The sequence below is a fragment of the Anser cygnoides genome, chromosome 5 (assembly GCF_040182565.1).
Source record: "Anser cygnoides isolate HZ-2024a breed goose chromosome 5, Taihu_goose_T2T_genome, whole genome shotgun sequence".
NCBI classification, from domain to species: Eukaryota; Metazoa; Chordata; class Aves; order Anseriformes; family Anatidae; genus Anser; species Anser cygnoides.
In genome coordinates, this window is record NC_089877.1 from 44,376,378 (window position 1) to 44,395,680 (window position 19,303).

The window sequence follows — 19,303 nt, forward strand, 5'->3', positions numbered from 1 at the left end:
CATGGAGCAGTCTACATCTCTGTCTTCTGTAGGAGTTGGCTCTGTGGAGATGGGATGCTCTGTTTAATACATTAAAACATTTATGTACATTTGTAAATTTTGCTGATAAAAGTGCTTTAGAGCATATTCATGGGCTGAAACAGCAATTGCCATGCCATACTGGTTGCTGCAGCTCTATCACAAGACTTGAATTCTACCCCCTTAGAGAAGAATATCAGTTTCTGCTTGCAACCCCTTGAACAGATAGAGACTGTTAAGTACCTGAACTCCTTTCCTCACCTGAACTCTCCATTTTCGTTGACAGCCTCAGAGAAGATAGAAAAATATAATTTCTTTCCCTGTTATTTTTTTCCATACTCCTGGCTTTTGTTGTGCCTCCATCTCCTGCCATTTCCTGTGTTTGAATGAAACTTGAACTTGACATGGATTTTGATTTCTTCTTTTGCATTGCAGTGCCACCAGTTGTGTCAGCAGAGCTCCAGAAACATTAACTGTTAGTAAGGAGGGGGAAAAAAAAAACAAAACACAAAACAACACAAATGTGATGTGGGGGAAAACAAACTGTTAAGAAGCCTGCTTCATACTCATAGATGTTTGTCTGCTGAAGTATCCCTTTCATTACAACACAGCTCTGAAAAAGATGAAATGATTACAAGTAGAGTGGATCTATTAACTCAATTTTAAATAATATTTCCTGTGTCCTTTTCCAAGGATTTGTACAGCCAACTTTTCATTATTTCTGAATAATGTGTACCCCTGGAAGCTCTCATTAGTGTAACTAACTTCAGCTTTGGAGACATGTTTTTTCTTTCCTACTTTAGTCTGTTCATTTTCATTCTGCTACTTCTGATTGTGGTTTTCTGAATCTCTAAAATAAATCGTATGCTTTAAAGAATTTTGTAGGTCCTAAATTAATGACAATTCACATTTAATGCCTTAGCCCAATTAATTTGATAAATGAAATTCAACCACCAGAAACAAAGGAACAAGTATAGGACTTAGTTCTGTCGTGCTTCCTTTGTATGCTTGTTGTCCAATCAGCCTTTTTTAGGCCATGAACACCTTTCTAGATGCCATTTATTGTACACGGTTTGGTTTTAAGAGGGGTTGTTCAGGGACAGTGGTGTCACAGACCATGATTGTTTGCAGTTTTTCTTTTCCTTTAAAGGAAATTCCTCACTGAATAAGCAACAGCTCTCAAGCATATCAGAAATAGAAACTCTGGGCATTTCAAAACAAGACTAGATACTCTAGGAGAAGAGCTGTAGGCGTTATTTGAACTAGTCATTCCAGCTAGTGGTAGAGAAGGCTGGACTAATGGAGATCACATTTTCTGGAAGATGTGAGAAATAGAGATTGTGCGGAAGTGTAACTTATTTTAATTTTTTGAAATTGTTTACTGATTCCTTGCAGAGGCCTCAATCTTGAGCTATGATGGCAGCATGTACATGAAGATCATCATGCCTATGGTCATGCATACAGAAGCAGAAGATGTGTCCTTCCGTTTCATGTCACAGCGTGCCTATGGGCTGTTGATGGCAACCACCTCACGAGATTCTGCTGATACTCTGCGCCTGGAGTTGGACGGAGGCCGTGTCAAACTTATGGTCAATTTAGGTATCGTATGAAAACCTCCCACTGCCACTTCACTCTTAATTTGGGCTTGTGATTAGTGTCTTTTTTAAAAAAAAAAATTGTTTAATTTCTGTTGGTTTGATTGGATTGATTTCTAAAATAGCTGCTGAGACCTTCATAATGATATTCTCTTGTGGAGATAAATTCTTCCCTGCATTGCTGCATGGAGATTTGCTGTCAGTTCTTCGTTATGGACAGTGTTGGTTTTTAAGTCTTTAAGTTCTTAAGTTTCCTTTCTTGGTCTGGGACTGGTGAGCTCTGTGTGAGACATGCTGCTTGGTCCATCTTTTGATCAGTTACATCCCTCATTCATCCAGCATCACTCAAAACAGTCAAAGCCAAATATGGAAATTAAGCAAAATGGATATGGTGGCAAGCAGAAGTCCTATGAATCCCAAGCCTTTTAAGAATTGGACAGTGTTTGATACAACTTGATCTTAAATATTCTATTTTGCTTATTTTTTCTATTTCATAATTAGTATATCTTTCAGCCTTTAGGGCTTTTTATGTCTAGTAAAACAAACAAACAAAAGAACCAACAGATCTTTTGATTGTGCTGTTAAAATGAAGGCAACAGTAATAAAAGGAACCCAGAAGGTTGTGTTCTGTCTCCTTAGAGTTACACTTTCCTAGAAAATAATAAAAGACCATTAGAAAAAAGTCCAAGAATAATGACAGTGAAAAAGTGGGGGGAAATTCATTCTCCTGTATCCATTTTCTTGCCAGTCTGTAAATGTTGTACTGAATGACAAATAGTCTTTTTAGAGAACATAAATGCAGGAGGTAAAGCTTTCTTTCACTTACACTGATGCAACTTACTGCTTCATGTGAATCCAGCAATATAACTGAGAGATTTTTAGTCGAAGTAGAACTATCATGATTATTGGAAATATTAAACCTCTTCTAACGTCTAGGGTGTTTCATATGAAGATGTGTGCATGATCTGCAGAAGCTTGTGTCAGTTTTCAAAATTCCAAACCCCACAGGAGCAAGCTTTCACTTTTTTTTTCTCTGAGCTAACATCATCTTCAAAGCCCTGCTATGATGATATCAGGAGCAAGAGTGTTATTCACCCATACCTATAGTAATGGCTTTGGTTTTCATCTCCTGTTCTAGGTAGATATGATAAATTTATCAAGGTCTTTGTGTACCATAGATGAGCTTAAGTGATGGTTTTAAGGTTCTGCGTTCTCACCTGAGAAATATGTTGACCAGCAAGTGACCAGCTTATTTTAAAAATTGTTTTCTAGCTTTTTTTTTTCTTTAAATGTGAATTCAGTCCATAACCTCTGCTTTTGGGATAAGAGAATGAGAAGAATAAGGTGCATTTAAGCAAATTCATATGTCAAAAATAGTCTCCATCTATAGGGCATAGAAACACTTGTCCATATTCTTTAAAAAAAAAAAAAAAGTGATATGACATGGTTCCTGTCTGGAATACATATGTTTTCCTTAGTTCAACTAGAAAACTGTAAAGCACCATTGAGTGACCACCTAACATAGGGCAGTTGGTGAACTATCAGCAGGTAGAGTGCAGAGAGAATAGATCAACTTCAGCTTTGACAGTAACTTCTCAAGCAGAAACAGCACTCTGATGATACCAATCTCTGCCTTTATCTACTTTTGACTGTAAGAATGTTGAACAGCAATTCTTTTGAGCCATTATCCAAAGAAACCCTGCAAACCTCAGAAATTTTCCTTCAGTTGGGACTTTCCTGCTTTCAAACCAACAAAGTTACCTTGCTGTTGAAGAAAGAGATTTTGAGGAGGAATGACCTTAACAGAGCCATTCCATTTCTGTGTGACAGGAAGTCACATCTAACTCTTTAAGGAGACTGATCATAGCCAAAATGTCACAAATGAGAACAGTCTTCATCACTTGACCCTGACAAAATGCCTGTATTGGTGAGAAGCGGTCATGAGCACCAGCTGAAGACCCGAGCACGCTCGGTGCTGACCAGATCTGTGTCGCCATCTCCCTGAGCATCTAACCCATGACAGATGTGTGTAAAAAAAGACTGTTTTGAGTGGTGAGTTATATAATTGTGCTTTTCTTAAAAGTCATTTAAAACTATTATGAAGAGCTGTCTCTTTCTTCTCCTTTGATCTGTTACATTTGATTACTAATTATCATTTATGTGGTTATTAAGGTCTTTCCTGTGTTGTATTTTTTTTCTTTCTTTATTATTATTATTTTTATTTTTTTCTTTTTAACTCTTCTGTGTATTTCAGTTGTAAAGCTTTCCCATACCCCATCAGCCATAGTAAATCAAAAGATGGTATTCAACCCTTCAAAGGCCTGAAGCCTGCGGCCCGCACAGCAAACAGCCCTGAGAACAGAGCGTGCAGAGCAGCCTGCAGGGGCTGGCTTATCCCACCGCCTCCTCAGCACGCACCGACCCAGCCAAACGGGATATACGTAGTACAGCAGGCTTCGGTGGGCTTGGGTGGGCGGGGGCTCGCTGTAGGACATGGGAGGGATAAGAAGAACAATGAGGAGTAACTCTCTAAGAGAAGCAACAAAGTTTTTTCCGACCTTTCTCATATGAGTGCCAGAGGCACTGCAGTCTGCATGTTGACAGCAGCTCTCACAGTAGTTTGAGTGTTTGTTGTGTGAAGATAAGGAAGTCCAAATGTGATGCAGATCCCAGTTCTGTTGAGAAGGACTCTAAAGAAATGGGTCTAGAGTGGAAGGGGGGAGAGAGAGAGAGATGAAGCCAGTCGTGGCTTGGAACATGCTTGGGAATCACTTCAGATGCTGAGATTTGCATAAAGGGAAAGAAATGGCTGGTCCGATAGGGAGATGCACGTTCACATTTTTTTCCTCCCATGGGTGAATGGAAAGATTACAGTTTCACTGACTTCTGATAAAGAATATTTCAGTTTTATTTCATCCTGGCCAGGCTCAGCTTCAAGGCTCTTGTGACTAGAAAAAATTCTGCCTACATCCTGTTAATCTGAGTCAGTTCTCCTGTAAGGAAGTGTAACCATCCTGCTCTTCTACCTTTTCTTAAGGTTTCTTCTCAGAGTTGTCAAAGACATCTTTGCCTTTCCAAAATGTACGATTATGTTGTGGCTTTTTTCTTTTTTTTTTTAATAATTCCGATATACAAACACAGCAGACATATTTTCCATTTTTCTTTCTTGACTGTATGTGAACTTTTATACCAAATTTTCTTTTATGCAGTTCATGCACTCATGTGCAGGTATATACCTATTCACACTTTTTCATTAATAACTTTTTTGAATAATAAATGCATACAGTGACCCTTGATTTTTTATATATTTTTAAAATTATAATAGACATGAAAAAAATGTTTTTCAGATGCCCTCTAATAGTTACAGGTGGGTGCATAGTCTGAGAAGTTGGAGAGAGGCAAGGAGCCACACTGTAAGATGGGGTAAGAGCATGTACAGGGCCTCATCTGGTTTCCCCCCAGGAAATAACCTAGAGTGAGCAGGAGCAGTCAGGCCCTGATTATATTTCACCTGTGAGTCTTGCTTTGGAGTGCTCTTCCATAACCATATGTGGATGCTCATCAAAAGGAGGAAACACTTTGTCCTCACCCAGCAAAGGTGACTCTCTCAACTAATTCAAGGAAAAAAACAGGCCGGGGCCTTAGCAATACCAGGTAACTCAAATATCACCATTCTGTGGTACAAAGATACAAATGGTAAGAAACCCAGGCCTAATGCCCAGAGAATTCTGTCTGCTACTAAAGATATCTCCATTCAAACAGTGAATTCTTAGTGCTAGTTAGATGCAGTAGAGCTGTTTAACCTTTCTGAAGGAGAGGGTCTTTGGCCCTCTTTTGATGTGCTCTGGAAAACCTTGCTTCCAAGCGTTAAGGAAACAGCATCTGATCTACACTTCGAATAATAATGAGAGAAAGTAACTGTAGAAGGTCTTTCCAGCTCATCCTGCTCCCAGTGTAGTTGCAGACCATGAAGTCACTTTACTGCTGTCCTCCAAATACCTCATTCAGCAGCAGAACTGCTGTTGAGGCACACTCATCTTTGAAACTCAAAGCAAGGGGAAACCTCTTTTGAGTCAGGAATGCAGCCATATCTAAACAAAGCAAATCACATCAGTAGAAGCTGGTAACAGTGCTGAGAGTCCTAGATGATAATTACTGAAAGTCTTACTGCACTGATGGGGATCTCCCACGCAGTTTCTTAATTGCTCCTGAATTCCGCAGCTGCTGCTGTTTTGAGCACAGAGACCTGGCTAAACTTGCACCCTGCAACGTACTGCCAGGGAAAGCATCCTCAGCTTTGGAGTTGTATACTAGTTTAGAGGAAAATACATATTTTTTTGGGCTTGTTTTGGGCAAGGCTCAGAATTACAGAAATAAAAAGCACTGTGCTCGTTCTTTGAATGTAGCACCTCTGGCTTTGGATGCCTCTCTTTCCAGTGACTGACTTGAGGTTCCTTTTAGTTCATTTTCCCAGAGCTTCTGGGCACCTGCGGCTTTCATAGCTTGCCTGACACTGGTGCTGTGAGATTTTTTGTCTTTCTCTATAATACACTTCCAGATCTTGGAGGCCTGTTAACTAAATGGCTCCCTAGACATTCTAGTTTCTCCTCTTCCAGAAATTGCCATAGTGTTGGAAGACAGCACCTTGACTATCTTTCATTTGTAAAAGAGAAAAGGAGGCATAGGATCTTAGAGTACGTCTACTGCATGTAACAAAGTCTTTTGTAGAGATAGCATGGTGGACTGAGCACCTTTGTGTTGGAGTGCAGTAGTGTTAGCCCAGCTGCAGGAGAGCGTGGTGGTGCTGGTGTAGCAAAACAGGCAGATGCAAGAGGTTTAGGGCCAAGTGGGGTCCCTACTGACCCACCTGGACCTAGTCTGGTTTAGGAGCAGGTTCTTCTGGAGGAAGTTTGGGCATTTCTGCCTGGCACCCCATGGTGTGGCATTGCAGAGCTGTCATGCTTGCAGAGACTGAAGATCAGACAGTGCCATGGTAGTTGTCAGCACCACTGCCCCAGTGACCTGGTCTGTCATTATCCTTTGAAATAGAAATCTACCAGTCAGTGTAAGGGCTATGTTCGTTTTCAGTGTAAAACATTGATCCATTCACCTGGAGCAGTCATCGACTGGGAAGAAGTCCTGGGACATGTAGTTATTTCAGGAATGCTGCAAAACAATTAAAAATGCAAAACATGTCTGCAGAGATAAAATGCACAGCTATTGTTCTAATTTCTAAATTTGATGAATGTTGCTAATGACCAGCCATGTTTCTCTTTACAGCACACTTACTGCTTAGCCCATAAAACATTCCCATGTTGTTCTAGCTGTATCAGCTCCCTTGATCTCACTTGCTTGCCATGAGACTGGAGTCTCTCTCGCTCTCTTTCAGGCTGTAGAGGCAAGGGTAGCTGGCTCCACAGGTAGCTGGTACTCGAGAGCTCCCCTTACCCCACCCAACTCCTGCAAGGGATATAGCCACCACTGTATGGTGATCGTACCAATTGCTCCAGGGCTGTTTGCTCCCACTTTTCTGTTGCGGTTGACGACACATGACAAACCTAATCGCACAAAACCAAACCCAGATTTTCTCAAGAGAAGTTCTGCTTGAAAACAGACTCTCTCTGGCTATGCTGCTCCCAATTGGTATACCCCTACCCATTATGACTTTTTATTTGTAGACTCTTACTCTTTTTTCACCTTTTATTTTTAAGAACAACATTCAGTTGCAGCTGCTGAAATAATTTTCCTACATCTGCCTGAATAAATACAAAATTAGTCCAGTTAAGCAGCAAACTGCTTTCTGTTTCTCTGCCATTTTGTGTAATCTTTGATGTCCGGCCATATCTCTGTAATAAATATAAATAAATATCTCTGCTGGTCAAGTTACCTGGCAGAGTGTCCGGACAAGGGTGTCCAGTAGCATGGTGCTATTATTCCTGGCCTTGGTTTCCTGAGAGAAGGTCAGCGTGTCCCAAAATATGTAATAGCACTGGTATGACAGTGTTCACCCAAACTGGACACCGCAGTAACAGATATTCACGAGGCTGTAAGTAGGCATTTATAAGTATAAAATCTTCTTACGGGTCATGTCCTGAGATATGCTGAGCATGAGTGTGTTAAAGTAGAGAAGCAGTGCTCAGAAGCCCTCTAGCTCAGGCTGCTCTACCTCAACTTTGTTTTTTTGAGCAGTTCCTATTTATTAGACTCCACAACCATAATTCTATTTTAATTTCCATATACCCCTTCTCCTCCCTCCCTTGTCCGTCAACTCTGAATGATGCAGGGCCAGCAAAGGTTCCCAGACCTGCCACTTCTCTGCCCCTTTCGTCTTCTCCCTGAACGTTAGGAGCACCCCGTTCAGTCTTAGCGTTCGGACAGCAAGGCGAAACTGGGCTTGGAGGAACTGGCAGGGCTGGGGACCTTTGCAAGAAATCCCCGTAGTCCCTGCAAAGCAAACAAAAAACCAAAAAAGTATTCCCAACATCCGGAACTAGCTGAAATCTGGGCTGGGCGTTCGTGCGGTTAGCTGTTTGCAAGTGGCCATTTTATGACAGGACACAACCGGGCAGTATATTAACCCTTTCCACGCCTGAATGGACAGTGTCAAATGTGCCCGTGCACATACTAAAAATTGTTCTGGGCTGGCACGAGGGGAAATGAGTCGAGGGTCTGTCTTTGGGAGAGCTGGGAAGGGTTAAATATTGCACCAACAAATCTCATAGGCTGATTTTACAGGTATTCTGTGTTGGACAGATGGTGTATTTATGCAATAACAATACGAATTAATTCAAAAGAAACCAAGTGTAAAGGTTGACTTGAAATTTTAAGCTTCTCAGAGAAATTGCTAAAGGTTTTTAAAAAGAGAAATTACAGTGGCGTATGACTTGCATTTCAAGGGAGATCTTTTTGTGCCTTAATTGTCAATTTTTTCTTGTAATTCACATCAGTTCTTGTTCTGGAGTAGAAGATACTCTTAGATGTACAGGCTTTTATAAAAAGGAAATAGCTTTCTGTGTCAACACGTGGATATATATGTACATTGGTATATCTCTATACATATGTGTATATATATATCTGTGTGTGTATATATATATTTATGTAACAGATCTTTACGTAGAATATACTGTACATATACACCCACTCCTGACCTTGTACAGACTGTATATAAATATAAAATGGCCACATCTCTTTGCGTGTGTCTGTCCCCGGAAGGGTGGACTGATTGTTTTTGGATGTCTGCAGCTGTTACCTTGAAGGATGCAATTTCATCTTTCATTTATTTTTCCCCATCTAGACTGTATCAGGATAAACTGTAACGCCAGTAAGTTTTCCCTCAAGTTTCATTTTGTTCTCTTTCTATATATATTAAAATAACTTTATTTTCTTTGCTGTTTTATAAGCTGTTTTTTCTTTAATTTTATTTTTCTCGTTTCTTTTTTTAAAAAATCCTCTGAAATTGAAAGGCTGGGTGGGATATGAAGCTGGGGGGAGGAGGAAAGACCTTATGGTGATTGTATGTGAAAATTTTGTGTTAGGTTTCTCCAAGGAGGAGATGAACTGTTATTTCATAGCTTTGCAGAAGAACACCTGAGGAACCTGATGAGCTGATATTGTATTTCACTGGTAACCTGTTGTCTTTATGAAAACTTTTAAAGAGCCACATAAGAATAACAACAGGTACTGTATGCACTTCTCCACTACAAAAAAAAAAAAAAAAAAAAAAAAAGCATGCATATTTAAACAAACACACAAAAAACCAAGTCTTAAACTTTCACTTTATTTCAGAATGGTGACATCTTAACCTGATACTTATTCAAAGTCATTTGGGGGGGCGGTATTGAAGAAAGAAAATTAGATCTTAGTTTTTGAGTATATTATCAGAGTTATATGAGAGCCTTTTATATAGCATTTACCACTCTTAGGTTCCATAAAAAAAGTCCAGATGAGTCTGTGTTTCACTGAAGATTCCCTTCGGTCTGTTGAGGTAGGGAAGGTGGCTGTAAAAAGATGCTGGTTGATAGAAAACTGTATACCCTTGCATGAAAAATAATATTAAAAGACCATATCCAATTTTAGTCTGTGATAAAGGAAATAATCTTTTCTGTTTACTTCAAAGAGCTGTTTGAAGTTGCTGTAGGCTTAAAACTGAAACACTATTCCCAAAGAATGCTGTTTAGATCTCAAGTATGGCTTTAAGGTGTATCTTACTTGAAACCAGATTCCTTGCTGCACTGACAGATCCTGGGTGTTAGATGATTTATGGAAGACTGAACATCACTTTGGAAGAGCTATAATGAATTAAGAGGTGAGGTTGGTCCATGTGTGGTGTAGGCTTGGGGAAAAGTGGCTAGAAAGCTGCCCAGCAGAAAAGGACCTGGAGGTGCTGGTTGAACAGGAGCCAGCCACGTGCCCAGGTGGTGGAGAAGGCCACTGGCATCTTGGCCTGCATCAGAAGTGGTGTGGCCAGCAGGACTAGGGAAAGGATTTTTGCTTTGTATGCAACATTGATGAGACTACATCTCAAATATTGTGTTCGGTTTTGGTTCCCTCAATACAAGAAAGATATTGAGTTGCTCAAGCGTGTGCAGAGAAGAGCAAAGGAGTTGGTGAAGGGATTAGAAAACAGGATTTATGAGGAGCGGCTGAGGGAACTGGGGTTGTTAACAGGAGAAGAGGAGGCTCAGGGGAGACTGTATCCCTTTCTACACATGCCTGAAAGGAGATTATAGGGAGGTGGGTGTAAGTCTTTTTTTCTCAGGTAACAAGTGATAGGATGCAAGGAAAACAGTCTCAAGTTGTGCCAGGGGAGGTTTTGCTTTGAATATTAGGAAAAAATTTTTCTCGGGCAGTCAAGCACAGAACAAGCTGGCCAGGGAAGTGGTGGGGTCCCCATCCCTGGACGTATTTAAGAGATGTGTGGGTATGGCACTAAGGGATGAGAGTTAGTGATGGCGCTTGGTAGGTCAGGTTGATGGTTGGACTCGATCTTGAAGGTCTTTTCCAACCTAGGTGATTCTATGAGTCTATATGTTTTCTAGAGGCTGTGGTCTTTTTATTTACCAAAGAGCCCCATCCAAGCTAGCAGGAAAATGGAAAGAAGTGTGTTGCAACCCTAAAAGCAGAGCTTTCAATTAGAGGTGGAGCAACACACTACAGAAATAGTTGTAGCAGCACTGAGGGAGCAAGAGAACATCGTTGCAAAGCATTTTCTTAATATATGTGCTATAGTTTTGGACTAAGAGTATGTTTGTATTGTTAGACAGCAGATGGTCGTGTGTCTGTGTCGTGTGTTCCCCTCCTAGTAATAGATCAGCTTTCCTTCTGGGTCACTGCCAGATTCAGATCCTACTTTTCAGGAAAGTGGAAGCAATTAGTTTCATGGTCTTGGGAGATGGTCCCTAGGAGTCTGCATTCAGAGAAAGAAGCTAAAGCATTGACTGATGTGTGATTATTCCATTTGTGAGCCCTGGTGTGCTGCAGGGGCTTAATTGTGAGTCAACAGCTTTGAGAACTGCTTCCTCCTCCTGCCCTGTTGCAGGGCTATGTGAGATTAGTCCTGTATGACTCAAACCTGGCAGCTCTTGTTGAATTCCTCTTGCTCATCTGAGTTTGAACACTGTATTTCAAGATGGAGCTGGCAATCAGGAAAACTGTCTTGAACCTCTGATGAGATTGCCAGTTTTCACCCAGCAGTAGCAGAGGGCATTTGCATAAAAATAGGATCTTCTACTTCCGAAAAGTTCATATGTTTTTGATGCTTAGCCACCCACAACTCTATGTAGATGCTTGCACCATACTTCTTGTTCATGTGTGTCATTTGAGCATCCATACCAGTTTCTCTGGTATCATCTGATGTTGTTGCCATCATCTTCAACTTCTGATGACAGATGGATATTAGAGGCTCATCTGTGGAGGACTTTTCAGGTGGGAAATCAGCTTTAGTAGCAAGGTGTGGTTTTCATACAAAATAAAATTTAGCAGTAACTGGAAGAAACATTTTTTTTATTTTTTAAAACAAAAAAAAGAAAACCAGAATCTTAAGATCAGATCGGTGGGAAGACAGTCTGAATCCAGAGTGTTTTTGTTAGCTTTTCCATAAGCATCAAAACATCTTGAATCATTTTGCTTCCATGCATTTTTAATTGTTGAGGTTGCTGCATTTTTAAATACAGTCTTCTTTTGAAGGTTGATATTTATTTATTAAAAAAAAAATACTTCGGATTTTCCTAATTTATTTTTTATGATGCTTTGCTTAAAATGAACAACCCCTTTCCTAGTCCCTCCAACACCTTGTTTCGTTGCTGCCTGTTGCAATGACTCAGGTCGTCTGTCCTGCTTTCTCGAAGAAAACCTGCTGGGAACTGATTGATGGAAAACTGTATACCCTTGCATGAATAAAATACGGCTAGGCAAGAACAAACCAAATAACGTTGTAGCTATTCTTGCAGGCACAAGACATTTACTTGTGCAGAGGGAGTTATTAATATGCAGATGGGTCTGTCAAAGTCAGTAGAAATGTTTTAAATTAACTTGACAAATGGAATTCCCAGTCAGCTGAAGAGTTTCAGGTCAAGCAGTCACCATTGCTAACTGAATGTAAGGACCTGGTTTGTGGTTTTAAAGGTAAACAGAACTGTACTTTGGGGATCTCATGGAATGTGTTAGGTTAAAGAGCCTACTAGCAAGATCACAGCAAGCACTGAAGCTCATGCTATCCGAGAGGAGTCCAGTGTATTGTCAGAGGTAAGCATTTAGTTTTCAATATCCTTGCTCTTAGTTTTCATTGGATAGAGTGAGAGGTTTTTGTTTGCATATTTTTGGGATGCCATATATCTGTTGGAAACTGCTGTTTTCCATCATGTCATTTCTTCTTGCCGTCTTTATTTTTAGTCAGTCATATCCCACAGTTCTGGAACGGAAGACTGACATGATGTCCTCCAACAGGAATATTTTTTACTCGTTTCATCCCCATGCCTCACTCCTGTAGTTACATAAACTGGTCTTATTTGTTTTTGCATGCTGACAGAGCTTGTATTTAGATGGACCCAACAGTGCTGTTGCTTACACAGATTTGACTAAGTAGTAACTCTATTTTCCTCTTAATGTAAAATCAGCACAACCAAAAGTAGTATCGGGGCCCAAAATAGAATGTGGAGATGTACTGAAAGATTCTTCAACATAATGCAGACATAATGGGTAGCAACATTTTGTTTGCTGGATTTATGGGGAAAATATGCATAGACTAAATACCCTTATATTTTTGCACACATACCTTTTATTTTTTTTTTTTAAACAGAACTTACCAAAGAATGTAGCTCCTTGGCCCACCTCCTGTAAACTGGTTCTTGAAATATATAGCTTACTTTAAAGAAAGTTAAGGTTGCTGTTATAGTTTTATAATTTGTGTCATACTGTCTGGTGCTCTGATTTTTCTCCAGTTTTCTGAAAATATCTCATCCTTAATTTGCTTTATTCCCTTTTCAGTGATGACCCCCCTGCTTCATATCAGTCCAAAGGGGATAGTTTTCAGCATTCTACCAAATAATAAGCATGGAGGACAGGGCTATGTGCTACAGATTCAGTGTCTTGTAGAGTGTCTTCAGTTTGTGTTGTTTCTAGGATAATGTTTGTGTTCTTTTTCTTGGTTCAGTTCCCTCTCCTTTTCCCAAACCGTTTATGTGGCATGGCATTAGTCACAGTCACATAGTTTGACACTATGGTTATGGGAGGTTTGATCTTCCCAAGGGTCACTTTCAGTGCCTTTGGGGCAGTGAATACTTCTACCTTATCGCTTGGTATTTCATAACGAGGCCTCTTCTCCTCACTAAAGCATGCCATACAAGCCCTTACCTATTTTCATGTGCCTCATGAAGCTTCAGAAAATCCTGATCCTCTTCTCTTGCCTGTTGCTAAAAGCAAAAATGGAAGAGAGTGAAAGAAGACAGCTAGAATATAGGATTTGTTCTTCCTTTTCAGCTACCATGCTTACTGTACTTAGTGCCTTCATTCAGTGCAGTGTTAATGTTTCGTTTAAGTGCTTCTGTAACAACAGCAAATACCAGCCTATGATGTGTAACTCTGGGAGAGATTTTAAGTTTTCTTTTTTCGATATCCTCTTAAGTGAATAGGAAGCCATGCTAACTCTAATCTAATCAAAATGTTATAAAAACAAGTGCACTTATCTGATTCTTAGGGATGTTGCTGTCATTTTAATAAAAGCTTAATAGTACTCTAACGTGAAAACATTATTTGGAAAGTGAAGAGGTGTGATTAAACAGACACATCGTATTTGTGACTTTAGTATCTACTAATGCCATTTAAACGTAATCAGGAAGAAATGAATGCTCATACAGCCTGAAAAGTGACAAGCCATTAGTATGTCATATTGTAGTGGTGAAAGCAAACCTGGCATTTGTTGCATCTGTACAGCTTAGCCAGGCATTTTCACACACACACACACACACCAGCCAACTGAATGTCCCTTTTTCTCCCCTCACTCTTTTTCCATTCTTGTTCCTCCCCAGATCACCTAAACTCCCCCTTTGTCCTGCCATTGATTGCTGCTCGAGTATGCTGCAATAAGTCCTGGGCAATCTCAAACTGCTTTCCCCTGCATCCCATAACATGACTCATCCCTAGGTAGCAACCCCCTTAGTCTGAAAAGTGGTCCAGAGAGCTGCTCTAGTGACTTGCAGTGATGAGTTTCATTTCATGCTTGCACAGTGGGGCTGGTGGCTCAGCTGGGACAGGGGGTTTGCTCTTTGGTGTCCTTAATTTGGGTTCTCACCTGCAGTTGTGCCCCTGGGCTCCTCCGGACTTGTGCAGGTGGGTCTTTGATGGGCTGATGGCCCCTGTGGTGGGCCTGGATCTAGCCTGGCAGGGTATAATTTGGGTTCCCGCCTCACGCCATCATCTCTCTGATGTGGGTGTTTCTCTTCGTGGGTACATAGATGAGCTTTGTCACATAAGCTAACAAATTTCTCTTGCCTGTGACAGCTACTAGAAACTGAAGTATTTTGTCTCAAACTTGCTCGATGCAAGTCCACTCCAAGTCACTAGAAGACAAAAAACCCTCTTAAGTTCTCAGCACAGAGGTTGCTTGGTACCCCTCCACAGTGAAGCAGTGCTCCTGAGCTGGTTTTAAAGTGGTACCAACAGAGTGGTTTTAAAGTGGTACCAACAGAGCCCCTGCAGTTAATTGCAATGGGGACAAAAAAAAAAAAAAAAAAGCCTTTTGGGGCTGTGTTCCACATGGCCATCTTCCACCTAGGTCAGAGGCAAAAGGTGAAGAGCTTATAAGAAGCTGCTCTGCTCTGCTGTGGTCTAGACAATATGTCTTCCGTATATTAAATTCTGTAATTAGTTGCCCAAAATCCATTTTTTTTTTTATTCAAAGAAAATTGGCATGCTTTAGGACCTGAGGGAAAGAGAGAATTTTATATGTGATTTACTTTGCCTGAGAACAACCCAGAGAGAGCATTTCTAATGAGAGTTTGAATAGTTAAAAAGAAAAAAACAAAAGCAAACATGAATCAGCACAAGCACTGCTTGCTATTTTGGGTGCTACCTTATCAGTACATTTTAAGGCAATTCAGTGAGACTTAAGGTTCAGTGGATGTTGGGTAAGGAGTGGCTGGTAAAAAGGCTCTAGTGATTTATATTACTGGGTGCAGAACACTGTGTGTAATGAAAGAAAGGTGTTCACTGTGTCTCTAATCCTCATTCAGTCAGTGCTATGAAGGTCAAGGTTTTGCTATGGCATAATTAATTTTTGGAGCCCTAAACTGCATTTGCTGTACCACAAGGTCCCTGCATCCCAGAATATTTTGCAGGCTGTACATTTGGGCTGCAAATACAAGGCAGCCCATGGTTATCAGGTTTCAGTGAGCCCCAGCTCCTAGTTAGCAGCAGTCAGTCTTAGTCTTGGAGCTAATACCGCCGTGTCCTTTGAAAGGCTCTAGGCTGGCGCTGCCCTTCTAGTGCTCAGGGAGGGACTTCAGCGGATCTTTTGAGATCATCCATTTGAAGAGGTGGCATTGTTTAGAGTGGAGCTTGCTAGAACGCTTTCTGTGTTAGTTTTAACTAGATTGTGGTGGTGGGACCTAACAGGAAAGAAAACTAACCTTGGAAACTCTGCAGTCATTGGTCAGGAATAAATCACCAGATTTTGGGAAACAGCTATGGCAATTTACTGATTATTGTTCCCACCACAGCAGGTTTTCTTGACTCTCTGCTGCTTCTTGAGGTTGTCTTCATGTTGTACATTTTTATATACACAATTTCTCAATTCCTGTAGCCTCTGACCCCTTCCATGGGATTGCATCTCAAAATGAGAACTGTCGCATAGGGGAAAGAGTCAAAACATCTGAAAAAATCACCTTGTCAGTCACTAAGCTGGATACTCTTTGCTTAGTGCTGGAAATACCAGAAAAAAACTGGGTGCTATAACAGAGAAAGATTATGAAGTAGGCAGTGGTTGGGCAGATTTATTATTATTAGTATTATTAGTATTATTATTTGTATTTTTGCTGAAGGAGAAAGATGCACTGAGTGATTTTTGGAGTAACCTTGGAAGACTTCTAGGGGTAGGATAAGTTTTGAAGTCCCGTGAGGCTGGGTTTTGCTTTAATGATGCATGCATTAACTAGTTGCTTGTCAGCACTGTTTATTCTTCTCCACCAGTTGTTAGACTCTGAGCTTCCTTTGTCATGTCTGCATAGAGAAGGCAGGAAGACTTGTTTCCTTCTTGTTGCAGTATTTGCAGCATCTCAGCCAGGGTGTTTGGGAAAAAAGGCTTTGATAGAAAAACTTCTCTACTTCTCAGTTTGTTATTTTGGCTGCTTTATTTGTGTAAACTCATTTATGTTCCTTTCAGAGTAGCTGTCATCACTTGAATTTTCCTCAGTGCTGTGGGTTAACCCTGGTAGGCAGCTGAGCACCACACAGGCGCTCGCTCACTCTTCCCTAGCAGGATGGGGGAGGGAACTGGAAGAGCAAAAGTGAGAAAACTGATGGGTTGAGATAAAGAGAAGTTAAAAAGTGAAAAAGAAAAAATGGAAAAAAAAAAAACCCACACCACAAAACGAAAGAAAACAACAAAACAAAGACCAACAATTGATGCAAAAGCAATCATTCACCACCAGCCAGCCAATGCCCAGCCAGTCCCCGAGCACTGGTAACCAGTCCCTGGCAAACTCCCTCCGCCAGCAGTGTTACGGCAGAGCATGATGGTATGTTATACAGTACGGAGTATCCCTTTGGTCACTTTGGGTCAGCTGTCCTGGCTGCGTTCCCTCCCAGCCTTTCGGTCACGCTAGCCTCCTCACTGCGGTGGGGCAGAGCGAGAAAGGGAGAGAAGGCCTTGACACTCTGTAAACACTGTTCAGCAAAAACACAGGTGTGTTATCAACATGCTTTTGGTCACAAATCCAAAAGTCAGCACCACACGTGCTGCTATGAAGAAAATTAACTCCCTCCCAGCCAGATCCAGTACACTCAGCTGGTGTGAACTGTATGTGAACGTAATCCAGTACATGAACTGGATCCACACATGCAGCTGTAGTCCAAGTTTGTGGGTATTGTGCTATAGGGCCTGAAAAGCCAATGCTTTGGCTGCCTTAAATTAAAACAGAGGACTAAAGGTTTCCAGGCATCAAGCATTTGGCCATTTTTTTCCCATTGATTTTTCTTTTCCTACTCAAGGCACTGAGTATGAGGAAACTTGCTGTGTGAGTGGCAATATCAGGGAGCTGTGTAGGCAGTACTAAATGTGTTGCTTCCAGGATTAAGACGTGTCAAGCTGTTGACTATCTTAAAATCAAACAATGACTGTATTGGGACCTAAATACTGGATACTGTTTACATGAATGAATGGTGAGAGGATTGATAATGACAGAAGTTGCCTCTCCACAGCCAGGAGATTTTCCACACCTAACAGTCCCCAAGCAGTGACTGCTGTTGGCCTGCTACCACGACCTATCGCATTGCCTGTGTTTTGCAGGTGGAGAATTCTGTGATTCTGTAAACTTACATCTTACTCCCCAAGCACTGTGCTCCCAGACAGAAATTTTCTACCAGCAGTGCCTTTTGCTGAACTGTCTTGCAGTTACCTTGAAACTACCCTTCAGTGCTTCTGTGTTTGACCATTGTCCTCCCTGAAAAGAGCTGGGCAAAGATGAGCTGTAGGTTTACAGCTTGTCTGTGAAAGAAGCACCTTATAAATATTTACTGTCTGTGCAGGACTAAATGAGGGGCAGAGAACAAGATCCCTTCTCCCAGGGTTGGAGCTGATGCGCACTGGTGTATGATGCATCTAGCATGATTGTATTGCTCTAGCTTCTCTGAAAACGTGCCATTAGCAAACCTTTTGGCAGCTCTGTCTTCGTTCCTAGTTGCTTATCTTCTAGTCCTCTTACGAAAAGCTGATTCTTCAGGTTTCAGGCCCAAGGAAGAAGTTGTGGACTTCTTGCCTCTCCTCTCCTGTGCAAAGGAAATACAAAACGTGACTTTTGATTCCACAGGGAGCCTGGTGAAGATGCCACAGATGTTAAACACAGTGGTTGAGATTTTTTATATCATCATAAACCATTTTCTAGCTAGTGAAAAATGAAATATGCTGAATGTTTTCGTTCTGAATGTGAAAAGTTAGAAAGCCTGAGAGAAATTCTCAAGTCGTTTTCGCAGTTAAATCTCTTTTGACTTGTGTCACTTCAGTGGCTGCTGTATTAAATAGTTATGTGTGCACACTTCATCGTGGCAAAATAGCTTTTTCCTCGTGGTGGCTTTCACATCCAGGCCTGATCATGAACTAGAGGCCCAATCACTGGCTACAGTTTTAATTATCCAAGGGTATCTTACTATTTTGGTTTGCTAGTGAATGTGAAGTGGATAATGACTGGCAAGCTTACCAAAAAAAAAAAAATAATAATAATTATACTAATTAACACAAGAGTAGGTTCAGGTAAGGGTTTAATTTTATATTAAGAAACTGTTGGCATGCAAACATCATTTGGACTAGTGTTCTTTTTTATTTTTGTAGGGAAATCTCACTTGAAATTATTCAGTCCAGTATTTAAAACTGATAGGGAAAAGAAATGTAGCTGGCACTGCTTTTGGTTCATATCAGCATCTTTCAGAGTTAGAAATGTTGCTATCTCCACCAAGCTATTATCATCTTTGGGACTTTTTAGTGAAAAATGATCTGATGGTATTAAAACATTTAAACAAAGTTGCAGTATCCTTTCTAGGACAGTGCTCTTCATGAATTCGTGGAGTTTCACTATAGCTTCCTGAGGAGGGACAGTATTATTTTCTATGCAAAACCATAAACGTTTCTCAGCTGAATTTAGGAAAATTCTCATGTGTTTGATATTTCAACTTTAATACAAGAAAGGAAGGGAAAAAGCATATTTGTAGAAGACAACTGAGATTTTTAGTGGTCATTATGCAGTTGGCCAAGCTGTATACTGGTAGTTACCACTACAGTGCAACAGTGATCACATACAACATAATTACATTGCTACCACAGCATGTTCTGCCACATCCTTGCTCTCTCTCATGAAAATACTCACCATGGTCAGTCTTAGGATTGTCAAAATATTTATGCCACAAGTCTGGGCAATATCACAGCCCCTTTTGTTTGCTATGGGCAGAAAACTAGCCTTGTTTAGCTTCGTGCTTTCTTATACTAA

The 19,303-nt window shown here is 40.7% G+C and overlaps 1 protein-coding gene across 22 annotated transcripts in view; it reads left to right on the plus strand.

Annotated features, from left to right (window-relative positions):
* Positions 1 to 19,303, plus strand: part of NRXN3 (neurexin 3) — a 1,012,648-nt gene that overhangs the window by 360,620 nt on the left and 632,725 nt on the right. For 20 of the 22 annotated variants that reach the window (XM_066997130.1, XM_066997141.1, XM_066997143.1 and 17 more), the window contains 2 exons: positions 1,414 to 1,617; positions 8,908 to 8,934. In XM_066997130.1, the coding sequence (XP_066853231.1) occupies positions 1,414 to 1,617; positions 8,908 to 8,934 (231 nt within the window). The remainder of the gene's footprint in view (positions 1 to 1,413; positions 1,618 to 8,907; positions 8,935 to 19,303) is intronic. The other 2 variants (XM_066997148.1, XM_048059901.2) reach the window with 1 other exon arrangement.